This window comes from Salmo salar, chromosome 24, assembly GCF_965601325.2.
Source record: "Salmo salar chromosome 24, fSalSal1, whole genome shotgun sequence".
Lineage (NCBI taxonomy): Eukaryota > Metazoa > Chordata > Actinopteri > Salmoniformes > Salmonidae > Salmo > Salmo salar.
This window is the reverse complement of record NC_138314.1, coordinates 17,977,883-17,997,500: the sequence shown is the minus strand read 5'-3', so window position 1 is coordinate 17,997,500 and position 19,618 is coordinate 17,977,883. Positions and strand designations below refer to the sequence as shown.

Below are 19,618 nucleotides of genomic sequence, written 5' to 3'. Positions count from 1 at the left end.
CCTGCTGCTGAAAAACATCCCCAGAGCATGAGGCTGCCACCACCACGCTTCACCGTAGGGATGGTGCCAGGTTTCCGCCAAATGTGACGCTTTGCATTCATGCCAAAGAGTTCAATCTTGGTTTCATCAGACCAGAGAATCTTGTTTCTCATGGTCTGAGAGTCTTTAGGTGGCTTATGGCAAACTCCAAGTGGGCCGGCATGTGCCTTTTACTGAGGAGTAGCTTCCGTCTGGCCTCTCTACCATAAAGGCCTGATTGGTGGAGTGCTGCAGAGATGGTTGTCCTTCTGGAAGTTTCTCCCATCTCCACAGAGGAACTCTAGAGCTCTATCAGTGACCATCGGGTTCTTGGGCACCTCCCTGATCAAGGCCCTTTTCCCCCAATTGCTTAGTTTGGCCGGGCGGCCAGCTCTAGGAAGAGTCTTGGTGGTTCCAAACTTCTTCCATTTAAGAATGATAGAGGCCACTGTGTTCTTGGGGACCTTCAATGCTGCAGAAGTTTTTTGGTACCCTTCCCCAGATCTGTGCCTCAACACAATCCTGTCTTTGAGCTCCATGGACAATTACTTCGACCTCATGGCTTGGTTTTTGATCTGACATGCACTATCAACTGTGGGACCTTATATAGACAGGTGTGTGTGCCTTTTTCAAATCATGCCCAATTAATTGAATTTACCACAGGTGGACTCCAATCAAGTTGTAGAAACATCTCAAGGATGATCAATGGAAAAGGGATGCAACCCTTAGTAAACATTTTAAAAAAAATTGTGTTTGCTATTTCACAGTAAACAAATTGACAACAGAATTTCAGCATGCTTTAGGGAAGCACACTCAACAAGCACAGCAATTACACAAATGACTGATGATAACATTATTGTGGGGGCTTTGTTAGACTTCAGTGCAGCTATTGACATTATCGATCATAGTCTGCTGCTGGAAAAACGTATGTTATATGGCTTTACACCCCTTGCTATAATGTGGATAAAGAGTTACTTGTCTAACAGAACACAGAGGGTGTTCTTTAATGGAAGCCTCTCAAATATAATCCAGTTAGAATCAGGAATTCCCCAGGGTAGCTGTTTAGGCCCCTTGCTTTTTTTCAATTGTTACTAATGACATGCTACTGACTTTGAGTAAAGCCAGAGGGTCTATGTATGCGGATGACTCAACACTATACACGTCAGCTACTACAGCGACTGAAATGACTGCAACACTCAACAAAGAGCTGCAGTTCGTTTCAGAGTGGGTGGCAAGGAATAAGTTAGCCGTAAATATTTCTAAAACTAAAAGCATTGTATTTGGAACAAAACACTCACTAAACCCTAAACCTCAACTAAATCTTGTAATAAATAATGTGGAAATTGAGATGACTAAACTGCTTGGAGTAACCCTAGATTGTAAACTGTCATGGTCAAAACGTATTGATGCAGTAGTAGCTAAGATGGGGAGAAGTCTGTCTATAATAAAGCGATGCTCTGCCTTCTTAACATTATCAACAAGGCAGGTCCTACAGGCCCTAGTTTTGTCGCACCTGGACTACTATTCAGTCGTGTGGTCAGGTGCCACAAAAAAAGGACTTAGGGAAATTGCAATTGGCTCAGAACAGGGCAGCACGGCTGGCCCTTGGATGTACACAGAGAGCTAGTATTAATAATATGCATGTCAATCTCTCCTGGCTGAAAGTGGAGGAGAGATTGACTTCATCACTACTTTTATTTATGAGAGGTATTGACATGTTGAATGCACTGAGCTGTCTGTCTAAACTACTGGCACACAGCTTGGACACCCATGCATACCCCACAAGACATGTCACGAGAGGTCTCTTCACAGTCCCCAAGTCCAGAACAGACTATGGGAGGCACACAGTACTACATAGAGCCATGACTACATGGAACTCTATTCCACATCAAGTAACTGACGCAAGCAGTTCAATTAGATTTTTTTTTAAAACAGATAAAAAAACACCTTATGGAACAGCGGGGACTGTGAAGTAACACTGGCACAGACACATGCATACACACACACACACACACACACACACACACACACACACACACACACACACACACACACACACACACACACAATAACATACGCACTATATATACACATGGATTTAGTACTGTAGATATGTGGTAGTGGTGGCGTAGGGGCCTGAGGGCACACAGCGTGTTGTGAAATCTGTGAATGTATTGTAAAATGGTATAAATTGCCTTAATTTTGCTTGAACCCAGGAGCAGCAGCTAATGGGGATCCATAATAAATACAAATACCTGAGCTCAATTTCGAGTCTCATAGCAAACGGTCTGAATACTTAAGTAAATAAGGTATTTCTGTTTATTATGTTTCATACATTTGCAAAAAAAATTTTTTTTTTACTTTTCACATTGTTGTTATGGGGTATTGTGTGTAGATTGCTGAGGAAATGTTTTTATTTAATCCATTTTAGAATAAGGCTGTAATGTAACAAAATGTGGAATAAGTCAAGGGGTCTGAATACTTTCCGAAGGCACTGTATTTTGGTTTTTATCCGTACATGGCTAAAACGACTGTGTTTCCACAGGGGGGCATGTATGTGTTCCAGCTGATGGACCACTACACTGCTGTGGTGTCGCTCATGTTCCTGTCCTTCTTTGAAGTCATCGCTGTCTGCTGGGTTTTCGGTAATACCCAGCCCCTTCTCTACCCTTATGATGATATTCAACAACCTGGAAATGATTTTGGTCTTACAGTATTTGATTACATGTAACATCCTGATTAGAGTTAGATCTTACAGTACTTTATTTATACAAGAAGAATACACTATATATACAAAGGTATGTGGACACCCCTTCAAATGTGTGGATTCTGCTATTTCAGCCACACCTGTTGCTGACCGGTGTATAAAATTGAGCACATAGGCATACAATCGTCAGAGACAAACATTGGCAGTAGAATGGCCTTACTCAGTGACTTTCAATGTGGTACCATCATAGGATGTCAACTTTCCAACAAGTCAGTTCGTCAACGGCTCAGCCGCGAAATGGGAAAACACACATGCTCACAGAACGGGACCGCCGACTGCTGAAGCGCGTAAAAACCGCCTGTCCTCGGTTGCGACACTCACTACCGAGTTCCAAACTGCCTCTGTAAGCAATGTTAGCACAATAACTTTTCGTTGGGAGCTTCATGAAATGGGTTTCCATGGCCGAGCAGCCGCACACAAGCCTAAGATCACCATATGCAATGCCAAGTGTTGGAGCAGTGGATACGCATTCTCTGGGGAGATTAATCATGCTTCACCATCTGGCAGGCCGATGGATGAATCTGGGTTTGGCGGATGCCAGGAGAATGCTACCTGCCCCAATGTATAGCACCAACTGTAAAGTTTGGTGGAGGAGGAATAATGGTCTGGGGCTGTTTTTCGTGGTACTAGCATGGCCCCTTAGTTCCAGTGAAGGGAAATCTTAACGCTACAGCGTACAATGACATTCTAGACAATTCCGTGCTTCCAATTTTGTGGTAACAGTTTGGGGAAGGCCCTTTCCTGTTTCAGCATGACAATACCCCCGTGCAAAAAATGAGGTCCATAAAAAATGGTTTTTCGAGATCGGTGTAGAAGAACTTGATTGGCCTGCACAGGGCCCTGACCTCAACCCCATCGAACACCTTTGGGATGAATTGGAATGCCGACTGCAAGCAAGGCCGAATCGCCCAACATCAGTGCCCGACCTCACTAATGGTCTTGTGGCTGAATGGAAGCAAGCTGCAATGTTCCAACAACTAGTGGAAAGCCTTCCCATAAGAGTGGAGGCTGTTATAGCAGCAAAGGGGTTACCAACTCCATATTAATGCCTATGATTTTGGAATGAGATGTTCGACGAGCATGTGTCTACATACACTTTGCTCTATAAACAGTATGCACTGTATGTCTCAGAGTTAATTTAAGTATTTAATGCAATGTGTTTTTGCAGGACTGCGGCGGATGACCATCATGATCAAGAGAATGTTGGGAAAGGCTCCCAACATCTATTTCCGCTCCTGCTGGATGGTCTTCTCCCCTGTGCTGGTCCTGGTGAGTGCTATGGCTGACTGATGATGAGGAGGAGAACAATTAGCATAGTTATGATTTAATGTGTTTTCTATTTGTGGTGTTTTACTTTTTGTAGTCGTTATAGTAGTGATTGTCGTAAGGCTTAGAGGTTTCATTCAAGTCTAACCTGCTCCATGTGAGTTAAAGTGAGATTGTTTGCCTCTCCTATCCTCCCCTGCAGTGCATTCTGATCTCCAGCATCATCCAGTACACGCCAGCTCGCTATGGGAAGTCATACACATACCCTGTCTGGGCAGAGGTGGTGGGCTGGGGAATCTCCCTGGTCTCCATCGTGTGGATCCCTCTGGGAGCCCTGCAAGAGATCTGCACAAATAAGGGCTCACTGCTGCAGGTGAGCATTCTTTCAGTAAACCAAAACAAACACACATACTGATACTTACATAAATATAGCTCCCAGATACTGTTGTAGCATAATGCTTATATACTAGTATGTATGTGTGTGTATAATACAAATTATATTCGTATTAGAATTGTATTCGTATTATATTGTCACAGGCCGGCTCATAGCCTGTGGCAAAAATGAGGGGACATGGACTACAGGTATAGGCCAATCAAAAGGATCTTTATTGTAAACCAAAAAAACGATTAACTTTAACAGAGAAAAAGGAATGAGGTGTGGAAATGTCATAATGTAGGGTGTATGTAAGGTGCATGGATGCATGAATCTGTGTGTGTGAACATGACTGAGTGGAAACTAAGTAAACCTACAAAAGGAACAAACAAAACAGGGTCATACCTGGAGGAGCAGGGAGAGAGAGAGAGAGTGGTTAGTGAAGCAATTTTAAATACTTTGAGCCCAGGTGGCTCCAATCACGCCAGCTCCAATCACTAACGACCCTCCTCTGCCTGCAGGAGGAACCACCCCTGCACTGCAGAGGAGGGGCCGTGACAATATATACATACATTGTATTCATATTATACATACATACATTGTATTTGTATTACACACACACACACACACACACACACACACACACACACACACACACACACACACACACACACACACACACACACACACACCCCACACCCCCCTAGTCTCAGAGCATTTCTTATTATTCTGTATGAAAATCCGAGACACACGTTTCGTATGGTATGTATTAATTTGTGGATGTCCAAAGCTCATTTCGTATTATATGTTACAAATTTGCAAAACATACAATATGTTACAAACCCAGACAGTTGTGAAGAGGGCACAACAAAACCGTTCCCCCTCAGGAGACTGAAAAGATTTGGCATGGGTCCCCAGATCCTCAAAAGGTTCTACAGCTGCACTATCGAGAGCATCTTGACCGGTTGCATCACCGCCTGGTATGGCAACTGCTCGGCATCTGACTGTAAGGCACTACAGAGGGTAGTGCGAACGGCCCAGTACATCACTGGACCTATATAATAGGCGGTGTCAGAGAAAGCCCATAAAATTGTCAGAGACCCCAGTCACCCAAGTTAGACTATTTTCTCTGCTACCGCACGGCAAGCGGTACCGGAGCGCCAAGTCTAGGACCAAAAGGCTCCTCAACAGCTTCTACCCCCAAGCCATAAGACTGCTGAACAATTAATAAAATCTCCACTGGACAATTTACATTGACACCCCCTCCCTTTTGTACACTGCTGCTACTCGCTGTTTATTATCTATGCTGTCACTTCACCCCCACCTACATGTCCAAATTATCTCAACTAACCTGTACCCCTGCACACTGACTCGGTACCTGTGCCCCCTGTATATAGCCTCGTTATTGTTGTTCTTATTGTGTTACTTTTTATTATTACTTTTTATTTTAGTCTACTTGGTAAATATTTTCTTAACTCTTCTTGAGATGCACTGTTGGTTAAGGGCTTGTAAGTAAGCATTTCACGGTAAAATCTACACTTGTTGTATTCGGCGCATGTCACAAATAAAGTTTGATTTGAAATTCTAGCTAGATGGCTAACGTTAGCTAGCTGGCTAAAGTTAGCTAGGCTAGGGGTAGGTTTAAGTTTAGGAGTTAGGATAAAAGGTAAGGGTTAGGGTTAGCTAACATGGTAATCAGTTGCAAAGTAGTTGAAAATGATCCAAAATGCTAAAGTTGTCCATGATGAAACTCGAACTCGCAACCTTTGGGTTGCTAGACGTTTGCGTTATATGCCAACCTGTCCTCCCAACCCACCACACTACTTTAGTTTTTGCCTTAAGTAACCATCTGTCTAATGTAACCATGCCAAGCGTAACATATCATACTCATTTGAATGTCCTGGATATACTATTTCTATGTTACGTTTAGTATACGAGACCAGGCTGCGCACACACACTGTACTGATACTGTACATTTTATCCCACATGGCAGTCATATAAATAACAAAAGTGCAGTCCGGGCATCAGCAGACGCCATAAGAAATTAAACTATTTATGTGATTCTTAACCTGTTCTTCTATATATTCTATGTGCCCCCAGAGAATAAAAACAGCTGTGACTCCTACAATAGAGTTGGATCCTGTCAACCATCTGCCAGCGGAGCAAGGCGAAGACACACCGGAGTCTGTTTCCTTGTTTATCATCACTCCTCTGTAAACACAGCCACTATCTCTAAGTGCTTGTGTGCGTGAGTCAGTGTGACTGTGAGTGCTCTATTGGGATGGGGAGGTGTGGGTTGTTAGGTAGCTTACAGTTTATGTAAATAGCTTTTTTACGTATTTTACCCTTGTCCCTCTGGTAATCTCTTCAACCAACTCCTCTCCCCCTGGACTTAACATATTTTGTCTCCCAATTTGATTTTGAATTCCTTGACCTCAATGGTCCAGATAGATCTTTGGCTGAGTAACTCTTTGAACCAACATCGCCATCTTGTGGATATTTCAAGTTTTTATTCACACCGTGAGGTTCATTTGAGGCTCATGTGAATAGTGAACTCAGCGATTGACTGAACAACCACCAGGCTGGTCTAATATAGGAACATGCATATGATATTTATTCCTCTCCTAGAAAGATAATATGCAATTAGATGTATGGCGGTTATATGTTGTGCCTTTTACGGATAACTGTAAGGAGGGGAACCCATGCAGTGTTGCCATGACCAGTGGTGTAAAGTACTTAACCTGTTGGGGGTAGGGGGCAGTATTGACACGGCCGGATAAAAAACGTACCCGATTTAATCTGGTTACTACTCCTGCCCAGTAACTAGAATATGCATATAATTATTGGCTTTGGATAGAAAACACCCTAAAGTTTCTAAAACTGTTTGAATGGTGTCTGTGAGTATAACAGAACTCATATGGCAGGCAAAAACCTGAGAGATTCCTTTACAGGAAGTGGCCTGTCTGACCATTTATTTGCTTTCTTTGACATCTCTTTCCAAAACTTAGGATCTCTGCGGTAACGTGACACTTCCCACGGCTCCAATAGGCTCTCAGAGCCCGGGAAAAACCTGAATGTCGTCATTCCAGCCCCAGGCTGAAACACATTATCGCCTTTCTCAAGTGGCCGATCAAGGGACAGTGGGCTTAGGCGCGTGCACTGGCCGCCCCCGTCTTTCTGTTTTTTTCCTCTGTTTACTCAAGTTCATATTTATATCAAAAACCAGCTTTTTACATTAGCATGTGACTAGCATTCCCACCGAACACTTCCGGGGAATTTACTAAATTACTCACGATAAACGTTCACAAAAAACATAACAATTATTTTAAGATTTATAGATACAGAACTCCTTTATGCACTTGCTATGTCCGATTTTAAAATAGCTTTTCGGTGAAAGCACATTTTGCAATATTCTGAGTAGATAGCCCGGCCATCACAGGCTAGCTATTTTGACACCCACCAAGTGTGGTACTCACCAAACTCCGATTTACTATTAGAAAAGTTTTATTACCTTTGTTGTTCTTCGTCAGAATGCACTCCCAGGACTTCTACTTCAATAACAAATGTTGGTTTGGTTCAAAATAATCCATAGTTATATCCAAATAGCGGCGTTTTGTTCGTGCGTTCAAGACACTATCTGAAGGGTGACGCGCCCGACGCATTTCGTGACAAAAAATTTCAAAATATTCCATTACCGTACTTCGAAGCATGTCAACCGCTGTTTAAAATCAATTTTTATGCTATTTTTCTCGTAAAAAAGCGATAATATTCCGACCGGGAGTCGTTGTTTTCGTTCAAAGAGAGAGAAAGTAAACATGGTGTCGGCTCGTGCACTCACCTCCAGTCTCATTGTCCTCAGATCGACCAGTTACCAAATGCGCTAATGTTTTTCAGCCATGGCCTGCAAAGCCACCATTCATCGTTCTGGCGCCTTTTGAGAGCCTATGGAAGCGTTAAAAAATGTCACATTATGCCAGAGATCCCCTGTTTTGGTTAGAGATGATCAAGAAGGCCATGAAATGGTCAGAGAGAGCGCTTCCTGTTTGGAATCTTCTCAGGTTTTGGCCTGCCAAATGAGTTCTGTTATACTCAGACACCATTCAAACAGTTTTAGAAACTTTAGGGTGTTTTCTATCCAAATCAAACAATTATACGCATATTCTAGTTACTGGGCAGGAGTAGTAACCAGATTAAATCGGGTACGTTTTTTATCCGGCCGTGCAAATACTGCCCCCTATCCCCAACAGGTTTTAAGTAAAAATAATTATGTTGTTTTTTGGGGTATCTGTGCTTTGCTTTACTTTGACAACTTTTACTTTTACTTCACTACATTCCTAAAGAAAATTATGTACTTTTAACTCCATACATTTTCCCTGACACCCACAAGTTCTCGTTACATTTTGAATAAAGTACATAGCAGGACAGGAAAATGGTCTAGTTCACACACTTATCAAGAGAACATCCCTGGTCATCCTTACTGCCTCTGATCTGGCAGACTCACTAAACACATGCTTCATTTGCAAATTATGTGTTGATGCGTGCCCCTGGATATCCTTAAATTAAAAAAAAACAAGAAATTGGTGCCATCTGGTTTGCTTAATATAAGGAATTTTAAATTTTTTATACTTTTACTTTAAACTTTGATACTTAAGTATATTTTAACAATTACACTTACTTTTGATACTTAAGTATATTTAAACCCAAATACTTTTAGATGTTTACTCAAGTAGGATTTTACTGGGTGACTTTCACTTTTACTTGAGTCATTTTCTATTAGGGTATCTGTACTTTTACTCAAGTATGGCAATTGTGTACTTTTTCCACCAGTGGCCATGACATCTGTTAGTAAGGAAAGTCCAGGGTTCTGTCATTATTCATCTGCTTTATTACACTTGAATGGACATGGTATCATTGAAGTTTTAAGGGTTCTGGTAGGAGTTTTCTATTTGAATTGCTCTGCCACAGTCTGGGCTTTTGTCAAATGTCATGTTTGTTTGCAACAATGACAATTGGAGTGCCTTTTGGAGTGCCTTTTGTCATTAAAAGATCCAATGACATTGGAAGTGGCATTGGACTCTACGACTGAATTTACAATGGGGTGTCTTTTGAGGGGTCACAAAAATATATAGACGGGTGGGTTGTTTAGCAACAAAACCAATGCATGCGCAACTGTGGAGCAAAACATTCAGGTTTACTTAGAATCAAAGGATTGTTGACAACATGTAAACTATATGTCCTCTCCAAATCTTTATTGAAAACATAAATACATTTGCACAATGAGCACTTGTTGTCTCTCAAATACATTGTTACGTTTGTAATTTTAGCCATATTAGCATAGAAGTGACAAGAGTAAAACACCTCAAAACAAGACATGGTATCAATACACAATGATCTAAAACGAGCTTCTTGTCATTGTTGCTAGCTATCTGACCATCCAAAATCATAACAACACAGACTTCTGCCCCATCGACACGCGTGCGTAATTTGTGACGTTGTCAGCTAACCAGCTAATAAGATCAATTTGGTATAGTGACTAAGTGTAGATAACTTTACCACTGGCCTTGTGCCCTGTATCAACATTTTTGTTGTTGTTGCATGATCAATATTTGATGAAGATACCCCCAAAAAATATCATAGAGAATATCACCAACCCGGGTTGAGTATAATTTAAAAACGCACAAAATATATATTTTTGAGGTGTGTTTACTCTATTTTGATATTAAACAAGATCCTATTCATGTTTACTGAGCTGTTAAGAGTGTATTTTGTGCCTGTTTGTTTGACAAACTGCATTTTGTTTTCGCAAATTACAATGAGTAAATTGTTTAAGATGACAAGCATATATTTTTCTACAATTACACAAACCACAATAGCAGATTAAAAAGATAATCATGGCTCTGATCATGCCTTATACAATTTTGTTATGCTATACAGTTGTATGGTTTGTTTTATAATTTTGAATGTGCTGTAAAAAATATGAACATGTCACATTGCTTCTCTGTTGCCCTAGCAATGGGAGGATGGCTCTCATGTAACATGTTAACACTCAATGCAAATGATTGTAGCCTCTAGAATTTTACACAACAGTGGTGAACAGTACTCGTAGTCGTCTGGTATTGTTACAGGCTTTGTTTTTTCCATGTATGTTTTGAGGTTGGACTTAAGCACGTAGGGCGCGCTGATTGGTGTCACCTCATTAGTCAGTATGTGTTGCACCTGTGCTGGTTGCCATCTTGTTAGTGGGAAGGTGTTTCACCTGTGCTGGTCCAGGTGCTATATAAGAGTGGCTGACCCAGTGCTCCAGTGGTCTTGAAAGACGTGAAGGTTTAACACCTCTAATTTGGGCTCCTTAGTTGAGTTCTCGACAAACAATACTGTATCTGATCTTACCTGTTTTTTTGTTTTGCTCTACTTTTTTGGTTTGTGTCCTCTTTAAGTTTGTTGTTTTTCTTGCTGGGGAAAGTAACACAAAGGGGGCTCATCCGGGATCTTGTTTCCTATGAGTATGGTAGTCGCTTTAGTCACCTACTCTGAAGCTCTGCTGTGCCCAGATATTTGAGTGTTCAAAATACACTTTTGTGGTAGAGTTTTGTCAATGACATCCACCTGACAATAAAGTTGCATGAACACACAGGCTTATAAAATTAAAGCCATGGAATTTAAGTTGGAAGCATTTTTGGAAAACCCTACATGGGAGATGCGAGATAAATGTACAAAGGCAAATCTGCTCGTCATTACAAAGCATTATGACAGCAAGGTGGCATCCGGCAATCCAAAAGCAGTAGTCAGAGTTTATCGGTACTGCTTTGGTGGAGCAGGAAATCCTTCCAGAGGGAGGTTGATGAAAAGTGTCCTACGGGTAGTAGGGTGAGTCCCGTAGATGTGCAACTGCGAGAATTAGAACTAAAGACATAGTTGGAGTAACAGAAATTAGAGCTTGAGCACAGGGAAAGACTAGAACAAGAAGAACATGTGCATGCCATTCAATTAAGAAAGATAGATTTGGAAGAGCTCCGAATCCAGTCAGGCCATCCTGCACCCTCAACAGAGTTTGATCTTGGTCGGAACAGCCGGCTTGTACCGCCTTTCAGCGAAAAGGTGGATGTATATTTTTCTTTGTTTGAGCAGATTGCCACATCCATAAAATGGCCGTGAGATATTTGGTCACTGATCCTCAAGTGTTCCTGTGGGAAAAGCTCAGAAAGTGTACACCGCTTTATGTTTTGACCAGAGTTCAGATTATGACGCTATTAAAGCTGCTATCCTTCAGGCTTAGTGGGGGGGAAAAGTATTTGATCCCCTGCTGAATTTGTACGTTTGCCCACTTACAAAGAAATGATCAGTCTATAATTTTAATAGTAGGTTTATTTGAACAGTGAGAGACAGAATAACAACAAGAAAATCCAGAAAAACGCATGTCAAAAATGTTATAAAATGATTTGCATTTTAATGAGGGAAATAAGTATTTGACCCCTCTGCAAAACATGACTTAGTACTTGGTGGCAAAACCCTTGTTGGCAATCACAGAGGTCAGACGTTTCTTGTAGTTGGCCACCAGGTTTGCACACATCTCAGGAGGGATTTTGTCCCACTCCTCTTTGCAGATCTTCTCCAAGTCATTAAGGTTTCGAGGCTGACGTTTGGCAACTCGAACCTTCAGCTCCCTCCACAGATTTTCTATGGGATTAAGGTCTGGAGACTGGCTAGGCCACTCCAGGACCTTAATGTGCTTCTTCTTGAGCCACTCCATTGTTGCCTTGGCCGTGTGTTTTGGGTCATTGTCATGCTGGAATACCCATCCACGACCCATTTTCAATGCCCTGGCTGAGGGAAGGATGTTCTCACCCAAGATTTGACGGTACATGACCCCATCCATCGTCCCTTTGATGCGGTGAAGTTGTCCTGTCCCCTTAGCAGAAAAACACCCCCAAAGCATAATGTTTCCACCTCCATGTTTGACGGTGGGGATGGTGTCCTTGGGGTCATAGGCAGCATTCCTCCTCCTCCAAACACGGCGAGTTGAGTTGATGTCAAAGAGCTCCATTTTGGTCTCATCTGACCACAACACTTTCACCAGTTGTCCTCTGAGTCATTCAGATGTTCATTGGCCAACTTCAGACGGGCATGTATATGTATTCTTGAGCAGGGGGACCTTGCCGGCGCTGCAGGATTTCAGTCCTTCACGGCGTAATGTGTTACCAATTGTTTTCTTGGTGACTATGGTCCCAGCTGCCTTGAGATCATTGACAAGATCCTCCCGTGTAGTTCTGGGCTGATTCCTCACCGTTCTCATGATCATTGCAACTCCACGAGGTTAGATCTTGCATGGAGCCCCAGGCCGAGGGATATTGACAGTTCTTTTGTGTTTCTTCCATTTGTGAATAATCGCACCAAATGTTGTCACCTTCTCACCAAGCTGCTTGGTGATGGTCTTGTATCCCATTCCAGCCTTGTGTAGGTTTACAATCTTGTCCCTGACATCCTTGGAGAGCTCTTTGGTCTTGGCCATGGTGGAAAGTTTGGAATCTGATTGATTGATTGCTTCTGTGGACAGGTGTCTTTTTTACAGGTAACAAGCTGCGGTTAGGAAAACTCCCTTTAAGAGTGTGCTCCTAATCTCAGCTCGTTACCTGTACGAAAGACTCCTGGGAGCCAGAAATCTTTCTGATTGAGAGGGGGTCAAATACTTATTTCCCTCATTAAAATGCAAATCAATTTATAACATTTCTGACATGCGCTTTTCTGGATATTTTTGTTGTTATTCTGTTTCTCACTGTTCAAATAAACCTACCATTAAAATTATAGACTGATCCTTTCTTTGTCAGTGGGCAAACGTACAAAATCAGCAGGGGATCAAATACTTTTTTCCCCCACTGTATCTAATATTCCCTGTTTTTGTTTTGCTCCACCTTTTCGGTTTGCGTCCTGTCTTTAAGTTTGGTGTGGGTTTTTCTTTTTGTTTGCCTCTTCTTGGGCAAATTTAGTGGGCACTCATAGGTTCCAGTTGTTGCTAGTCAACTTTCAGTGGACCCCCATGAGTTTCTTTCAGAACCGACTCCTAAAATCCTACCTGTTTCGTTTTGGTTGTTGTCAGTGACTCTTTGTAAGTTCTCCCTTCTGTTTGAGCGACATTATTTGGTTTTCTTTCTGGGGAATGTAAAAGTATACTTTCTCTCTGGATGGTTTGCTTTTATAGATAAGGATTTCACCTGGATTCCATGTTCCTTATACTCTAGCAATGGTGTCGCATCAGAGATTAGTAGACATAATGTTGAAAACATGCATCTTTGTTATTTTGGCATCTCAGAATATTTTAGTTTTAGGTTACTGCTGCTTATTCTTTTTAATTGGTCTCATGTACCTTACATTTAGACTACATTTTTCAAATAAATATTTGGTTTTTGTATCAAGCATAATGGTTTATGGAATAACAAACACTATTTCTGCATTAACTCTGTGATACCTTTTACTCTAATGGTATAAATGTTTCTGCTCATTATGCTTTTGAGATGGCAACTGTCTCTCCTTTTGAAATTTTACAGAAGTTTGATTTGTTTCTTTCTTTCTTACTGTCTTAAAAAAATTCTGAAACGTGTTTATTGCACAGTGGTATGTGTCAATAAAGAACATTATTGCCAAGTAGGCTTGGATTTCATGAGCCCTGTCAATTCATCAATAATGTTTCCGTTTTGAAGAACATAACCCTAGATGGCAGCATAGTGCAGACAGTAACATGCAGCTCAGGTTAGTGGTTTGTTGCCACCAAGGCCAATACAAATGTCTATGATTCGTCATTACAAGCTAGATAAAACTTGTTATTCAAATTTGGAAAATTTATGAATTTGAAGCTTTTTTTTTAAGCTGTGGTGTTCTGCAGAACTCACTCAACCACTTTGTCACTTGTATACAGGTGATAACTACCAGCTAGTGTTTATACTCATAACAAATGTCTAGCTGTAATTCTATAGTATAGCGTACCTCGGAAACTAGTGGAAAATTCTTCCACACTTTAGACCAATACTGTACACTATAGTTATGATTGGGCATGCAGAACAATGTATCTGGCTAAGTGCTTATAGTTATGCACCCACAAAATCTTAATTTCTCTGATTGGTCATAATGAATCATTTTTTGGGCAATTAAGCACAAATCAGTTTTCATTCTTCTTTTGAGACATTTTTATTGCACTCTGCAGGATTTCCGCAGGGAAAGATCTGTGCATGCATGGGAGAGCAGAGAAGAGTGGAAGTCAGAGGCTAGTTGAATGCAGTGCCTTTGGAGGGTGTTAAGTTAATTAGCCTCACAATGGAGCAGTGCAGTTCTCTGAGCATTCAGCAGGGTCTGTGCCATAGGCCTGTACTGTGATCAATAAATATCCCCTTCCTGCCCCCTTCATAACAGAAATGTATCGCGGTCACTACTGCTGGCGGGGGATGCTAGATCAATAGCTGGAACACCAGTTGTGTGCAATGAATTATCAGGTAGAATAGAAAACGGCAGTAGTCTGGACCTTGTAGGTCACACGGGTCAAACTCATTCCATGGAGGGCCGAGTGTCTACAGGTTTTCGGTCCACCCTTGTACTTGATCGATGAATTAAGGTCACTAATTAGTAAGGAACTCCCCTCCCCTGGTTGTCTAGATCTTAATTGAAAGGAATAAACAAAAACCCGCAGACACTCGGCCCTCCCCATGGGTTGAGTTTGACACCCCTGTCGTAGGGTAAGATTTGAATACCCCTGCTGTAGTATTTACTATAGATGTAGGATCTTAATTTGATCCTATATCTGGTAGTAGATTTGAGGTTTAATAAGGCTTCTAAAGTTTGTAATTAAGAAAAAAGAGTTCTAAACTTCTCTAGCAATAACAGCTACAGTGGGGGCTGCGGTTAGGAGCACTCCCTTTAAGAGTGTGCTCCTAATCTCAGCTCATTACCTGTATAAAAGACACCTGGGAGCCAGAAATCTTTCTGATTGAGAAGGGGTCAAATACTTATTTCCCTCATTAAAATGCAAATCAATTTATAACATTTTTGACATGTGTTTTTCTGGATATTTTTGTTGTTATTCTGTCTCTCACTGTTCAAATAAACCTACGATTAAAATTATAGACTGATCATTTCTTTGTCAGTGGGCAAATGTACAAAATCAGCAGGGGATCAAATACTTTTTTTCCCCCACTGTAGTTCTCAGTTTTCCCTTCCCCATTCAGACCACTTCAAAACAGTACTAGCTAAATTCTTGCTTGAGAAATTTCTCTTCGCTAAGGAGCTGTTTTTGTTTCTTTTTGATCATTTTAATTGAAAACAATTACAGTAAGGTACTTGATTTTCACCCAGAAATGATATGGTATTGAGATAAAAATGACTGCATTGGACCTTTTTTTAATGCAGATGTCATACGAGACAATTACTCATATCAAATTAAGATCCCGTATAGGCCTAAACAGCCAATGATGTGTTTTGATAACGACAAACATTCCAGCAAACCGTGAACCTTCCCAGGACATTAGCTAACATTCCAATTAAGTTCTAGTTAGAGTGTGAGAACATTAGGATGATAACATCCCACAAACATTCCAAGAATACTTTTGATCACCAAATACTTTTTTTTCTAAGAAAATGTTTGAAATATCCATGGAATGTTCTACTAACATTCACTAAAATGTTGTTCACAACATCTGTAAAAACTATCCCAGAACATTCAACTAAGGTTCTCAGGGAATGTAATAACACAATGTTCCGGTAATGTTCTTTGAACATACTGCCGCAATGACATGTGGGAGCAATAGAAGGGGTTCTGAGGAAACATTACAGAAATGTTATGCTAATGTTGATGAATATGTTATTCAAAACACCCATAAATAACAGTAAGCAGAGAATATTCCTACAATGGTTGCATAACGTTATAATGCAACATTATGACATGATGGTTCTAATAACATTCCCTGAACATATCTCAGTAATAAAATGTTGGAGCAATAGAAGTTGTTCTAAAAAAACATTCCTGGAATATTCAGCTGATGTTGACAGAGATACAGTGCCTTTAGAAAGTATTCACATGTTGTGTTACAGCCTGAATTTAAAATGGATGAAATGTTGTTGTTTTTTTGTCACAGGCCTACATACAATTAACCATAATGTCAAAGTGGAATTATATGTTTTTCAAAATATTACAAATTAGTATTCAAGCCTTTTGTTTTGGCAAGCCTAAATAAGTTCAGGAGTACAAATTTTCTGTACAAGTCACATAAGTTGCAAAGATTCACTCTGTGTCCAATAATAGTGTTTTAATATGATTTTTGAATGACTACCTCATCTCTCTACCCCACACATACAATTATCTGTAAGGTCCATCAGTTGAGCAGTGAATTTCAAGCACAGTTTCAACCACAAAGACCAGGGAAGTTTTCCAATGCCCCACAAAAAAGGGCTTTGAGCATGATGAAGTTAAATGATTAATTACACTTTGGATGGTGTATCAATACACCCAGTCACTACAAAGATACCAGAGTCCTTTCCAACTCAGTTGCTGGAGAGGAAGGAAACCGCTAAAGGATTTCACCATGAGGCCAATGGTGACTTTAAAACAGGTATGGAGTTTAACTTCTTACAATGAGGGGAAAAAATTATTTGATCCCCTGCTGATTTTGTACGTTTGCCTACTAAGAAATGATCAGTCTATCATTTTAACGGTAGGTTTATTTGAACAGTGAGAGACAGAATAACAACAAAAAAATCCAGAAAAACACATGTCAAAAGTTTTATAAAATGATTTGCATTTTAATGACGGAAATAAGTATTTGACCCCTCTGCAAAACATGACTTAGTACTTGGTGGCAAAACCCTTGTTGGCAAACACAGAGGTCAGACGTTTCTTTTAGTTGGCCACCATGTTTGCACACATCTCAGGAGGGATTTTGTCCCACTCCTCTTTGCAGATCTTCTCCAAGTCATTAAGGTTTCGAGGCTGACGTTTGGCAACTCGAACCTTCAGCTCCCTCCACAGATTTTCTATGGGATTAAGGTCTGGAAACATGCTAGGCCACTCCAGGACCTTAATGTGATTCTTCTTGAGCCACTCCTTTGTTGCCTTGGCCGTGTGTTTTGGGTCATTGTCATGCTGGAATACCCATCGACGACCCATTTTCAATGCCCTGGCTGAGGGAAGGAGGTTCTCACCCAAGATTTGATGGTACATGGCCCCGTCCATCGTCCCTTTGATGCGGTGAAGTTGTCCTGTCCCCTTAGCAGAAGAACACCCCCAAAGCATAATGTTTCCACCTCCATGTTTGACGGTGGGGATGGTGTTCTTGGGGTCATAGGCAGCATTCCTCCTCCTCCAAACACGGCGAGTTGAGTTGATGCCAAAGAGCTCCATTTTGGTCTCATCTGACCACAACACTTTCACCCAGTTGTCCTCTGAATCATTCAGATGTTCATTGGCAAACTTCAGACAGGCATGTATATGTGCTTTCTTGAGCAGGGGGACCTTGCGGGCGCTGCAGGATTTCAGTCCTTCATAGCGTAGTGTGTTACCAATTGTTTTCTTGGTGACTATGGTCCCAGCTGCCTTGAGATCATTGACAAGATCCTCCCGTGTAGTTCTGGGCTGATTTCTCACCGTTCTCATGATCATTGCAACTCCACAAGGTGAGATCTTGCATGGAGCCCCAAGCCGAGGGAGATTGACAGTTCTTTTGTGTTTCTTCCATTTGCGAATAATCACACCAACTGTTGTCACCTTCTCACCAAGCTGCTTGGCGATGGTCTTGTAGCCCATTCCAGCCTTGTGTAGGTCTACAATCTTGTCCCTGACATCCTTGGAGAGCTCTTTGGTCTTGGCCATGGTGGAGAGTTTGGAATCTGATTGATTGATTGCTTCTGTGGACAGGTGTCTTTTATACAGGTAACAAACTGAGATTAGGAGCACTCCCTTTAAGATTGTGCTCCTAATCTCAGCTCGTTACCTGTATAAAAAACACCTGGGAGCCAGAAATCTTTCTGATTGAGAGGGGCTCAAATACTTATTTCCCTCATTAAAATACAAATCAATTTATAACATTTTTGACATGCGTTTTTCTGGATTATTTTGTTGTTATTCTGTCTCTCACTGTTCAAATAAACCTACCATTTAAAATGATAGACTAATCATTTCTTTGTCAGGGGATCAAATACTTTTTTCCCTCACTGTATGGGCAGGTGGGACGGTAGCGTTCCACCTGGCCAACATCCAGGGAAATTGCAGAGCACGAAATTCAAACTACATTATTATAAATATTAAACTTTTTCCTAAAATCACAAGTGTAATACATCAAAATAAAGCTTAATTTCTTGTTAATCCAGCCGCTGTGTCAGATTTCAAAAAGGCTTTACGGCGAAATCACACCATGCGATTATCTGAGGACAGCGCCCCGCATACAAATACATGAAAAACATATTTCAACCAGGCAGGTGCGCCACGAAAGTCAGAAATAGCAATATAAAAAATGCCTTCTTCTGTTGGCACTCCAAAAGGTCCCTGTTACATCACAAATGGTCCTTTTGTTTGATAATGTCCTTCTTTATATCCATAAAAACTCAGTTTAGCTGGCACGCTTCAGTCAATAATCCACCCAGTTTCCCTCCATCAAAATGCATACAAATGAATCCTAAACGTTACTAATAAACTTTTCCAAACAAGTCAAACAACGTTTATAATAAAACCATTAGTATCCTAATACGTAAATAAACAATCAAATTTAAGACGGAGAATCGTTATTGCCTTTACCGGAGAATAATACCAAAGAACGCGCTCTCTTCCACGCACTTGGAAACACTACAGACAAAATGGGAGCCACCTAGAAAAACTACAATTTCTGGCTCATTTTTCCAAAAACCAGCCTGAAACTCTTTCTAGAGACTGTTGACTACTAGTGGAAGCCCTAGGAACTGCAATCTGGGAGGACTTTACCTTATAATAAAAGTGACAGCCATTGAAAATAGTGGTAGGCTGAATAAAACATTTTTTTTTGGGGGGGGGGTGGTTTGTTCTCGGGGTTTTCCCTACACTAGAGAGGTTAATGGCTGTGATGGGAGAAAACTGAAGCTAGATCAACAGCATTTTAGTTACTCCACAAAACTGTCCTAATTGACAGAATGAAAAGTAAGAAGCCTGTGCAGACTACAAATATTCCAAAACATGCATCCTGTTCGCA

At 41.0% G+C, this 19,618-nt stretch overlaps 1 protein-coding gene across 1 annotated transcript in view; it reads left to right on the top strand.

The window, feature by feature from the left end:
* LOC106584982 (sodium- and chloride-dependent GABA transporter ine) overlaps positions 1-7,191 on the top strand; it is a 64,753-nt gene extending 57,562 nt beyond the window's left edge. Inside the window, exons 10-13 of the mRNA XM_014170689.3 lie at positions 2,564-2,663; positions 3,954-4,054; positions 4,254-4,424; positions 6,525-7,191. Of these exons, the coding sequence (XP_014026164.1) occupies positions 2,564-2,663; positions 3,954-4,054; positions 4,254-4,424; positions 6,525-6,641 (489 nt within the window). The 3' untranslated portion in view covers positions 6,642-7,191. The remainder of the gene's footprint in view (positions 1-2,563; positions 2,664-3,953; positions 4,055-4,253; positions 4,425-6,524) is intronic.
* Positions 7,192-19,618: the final 12,427 nt, after the last annotated feature.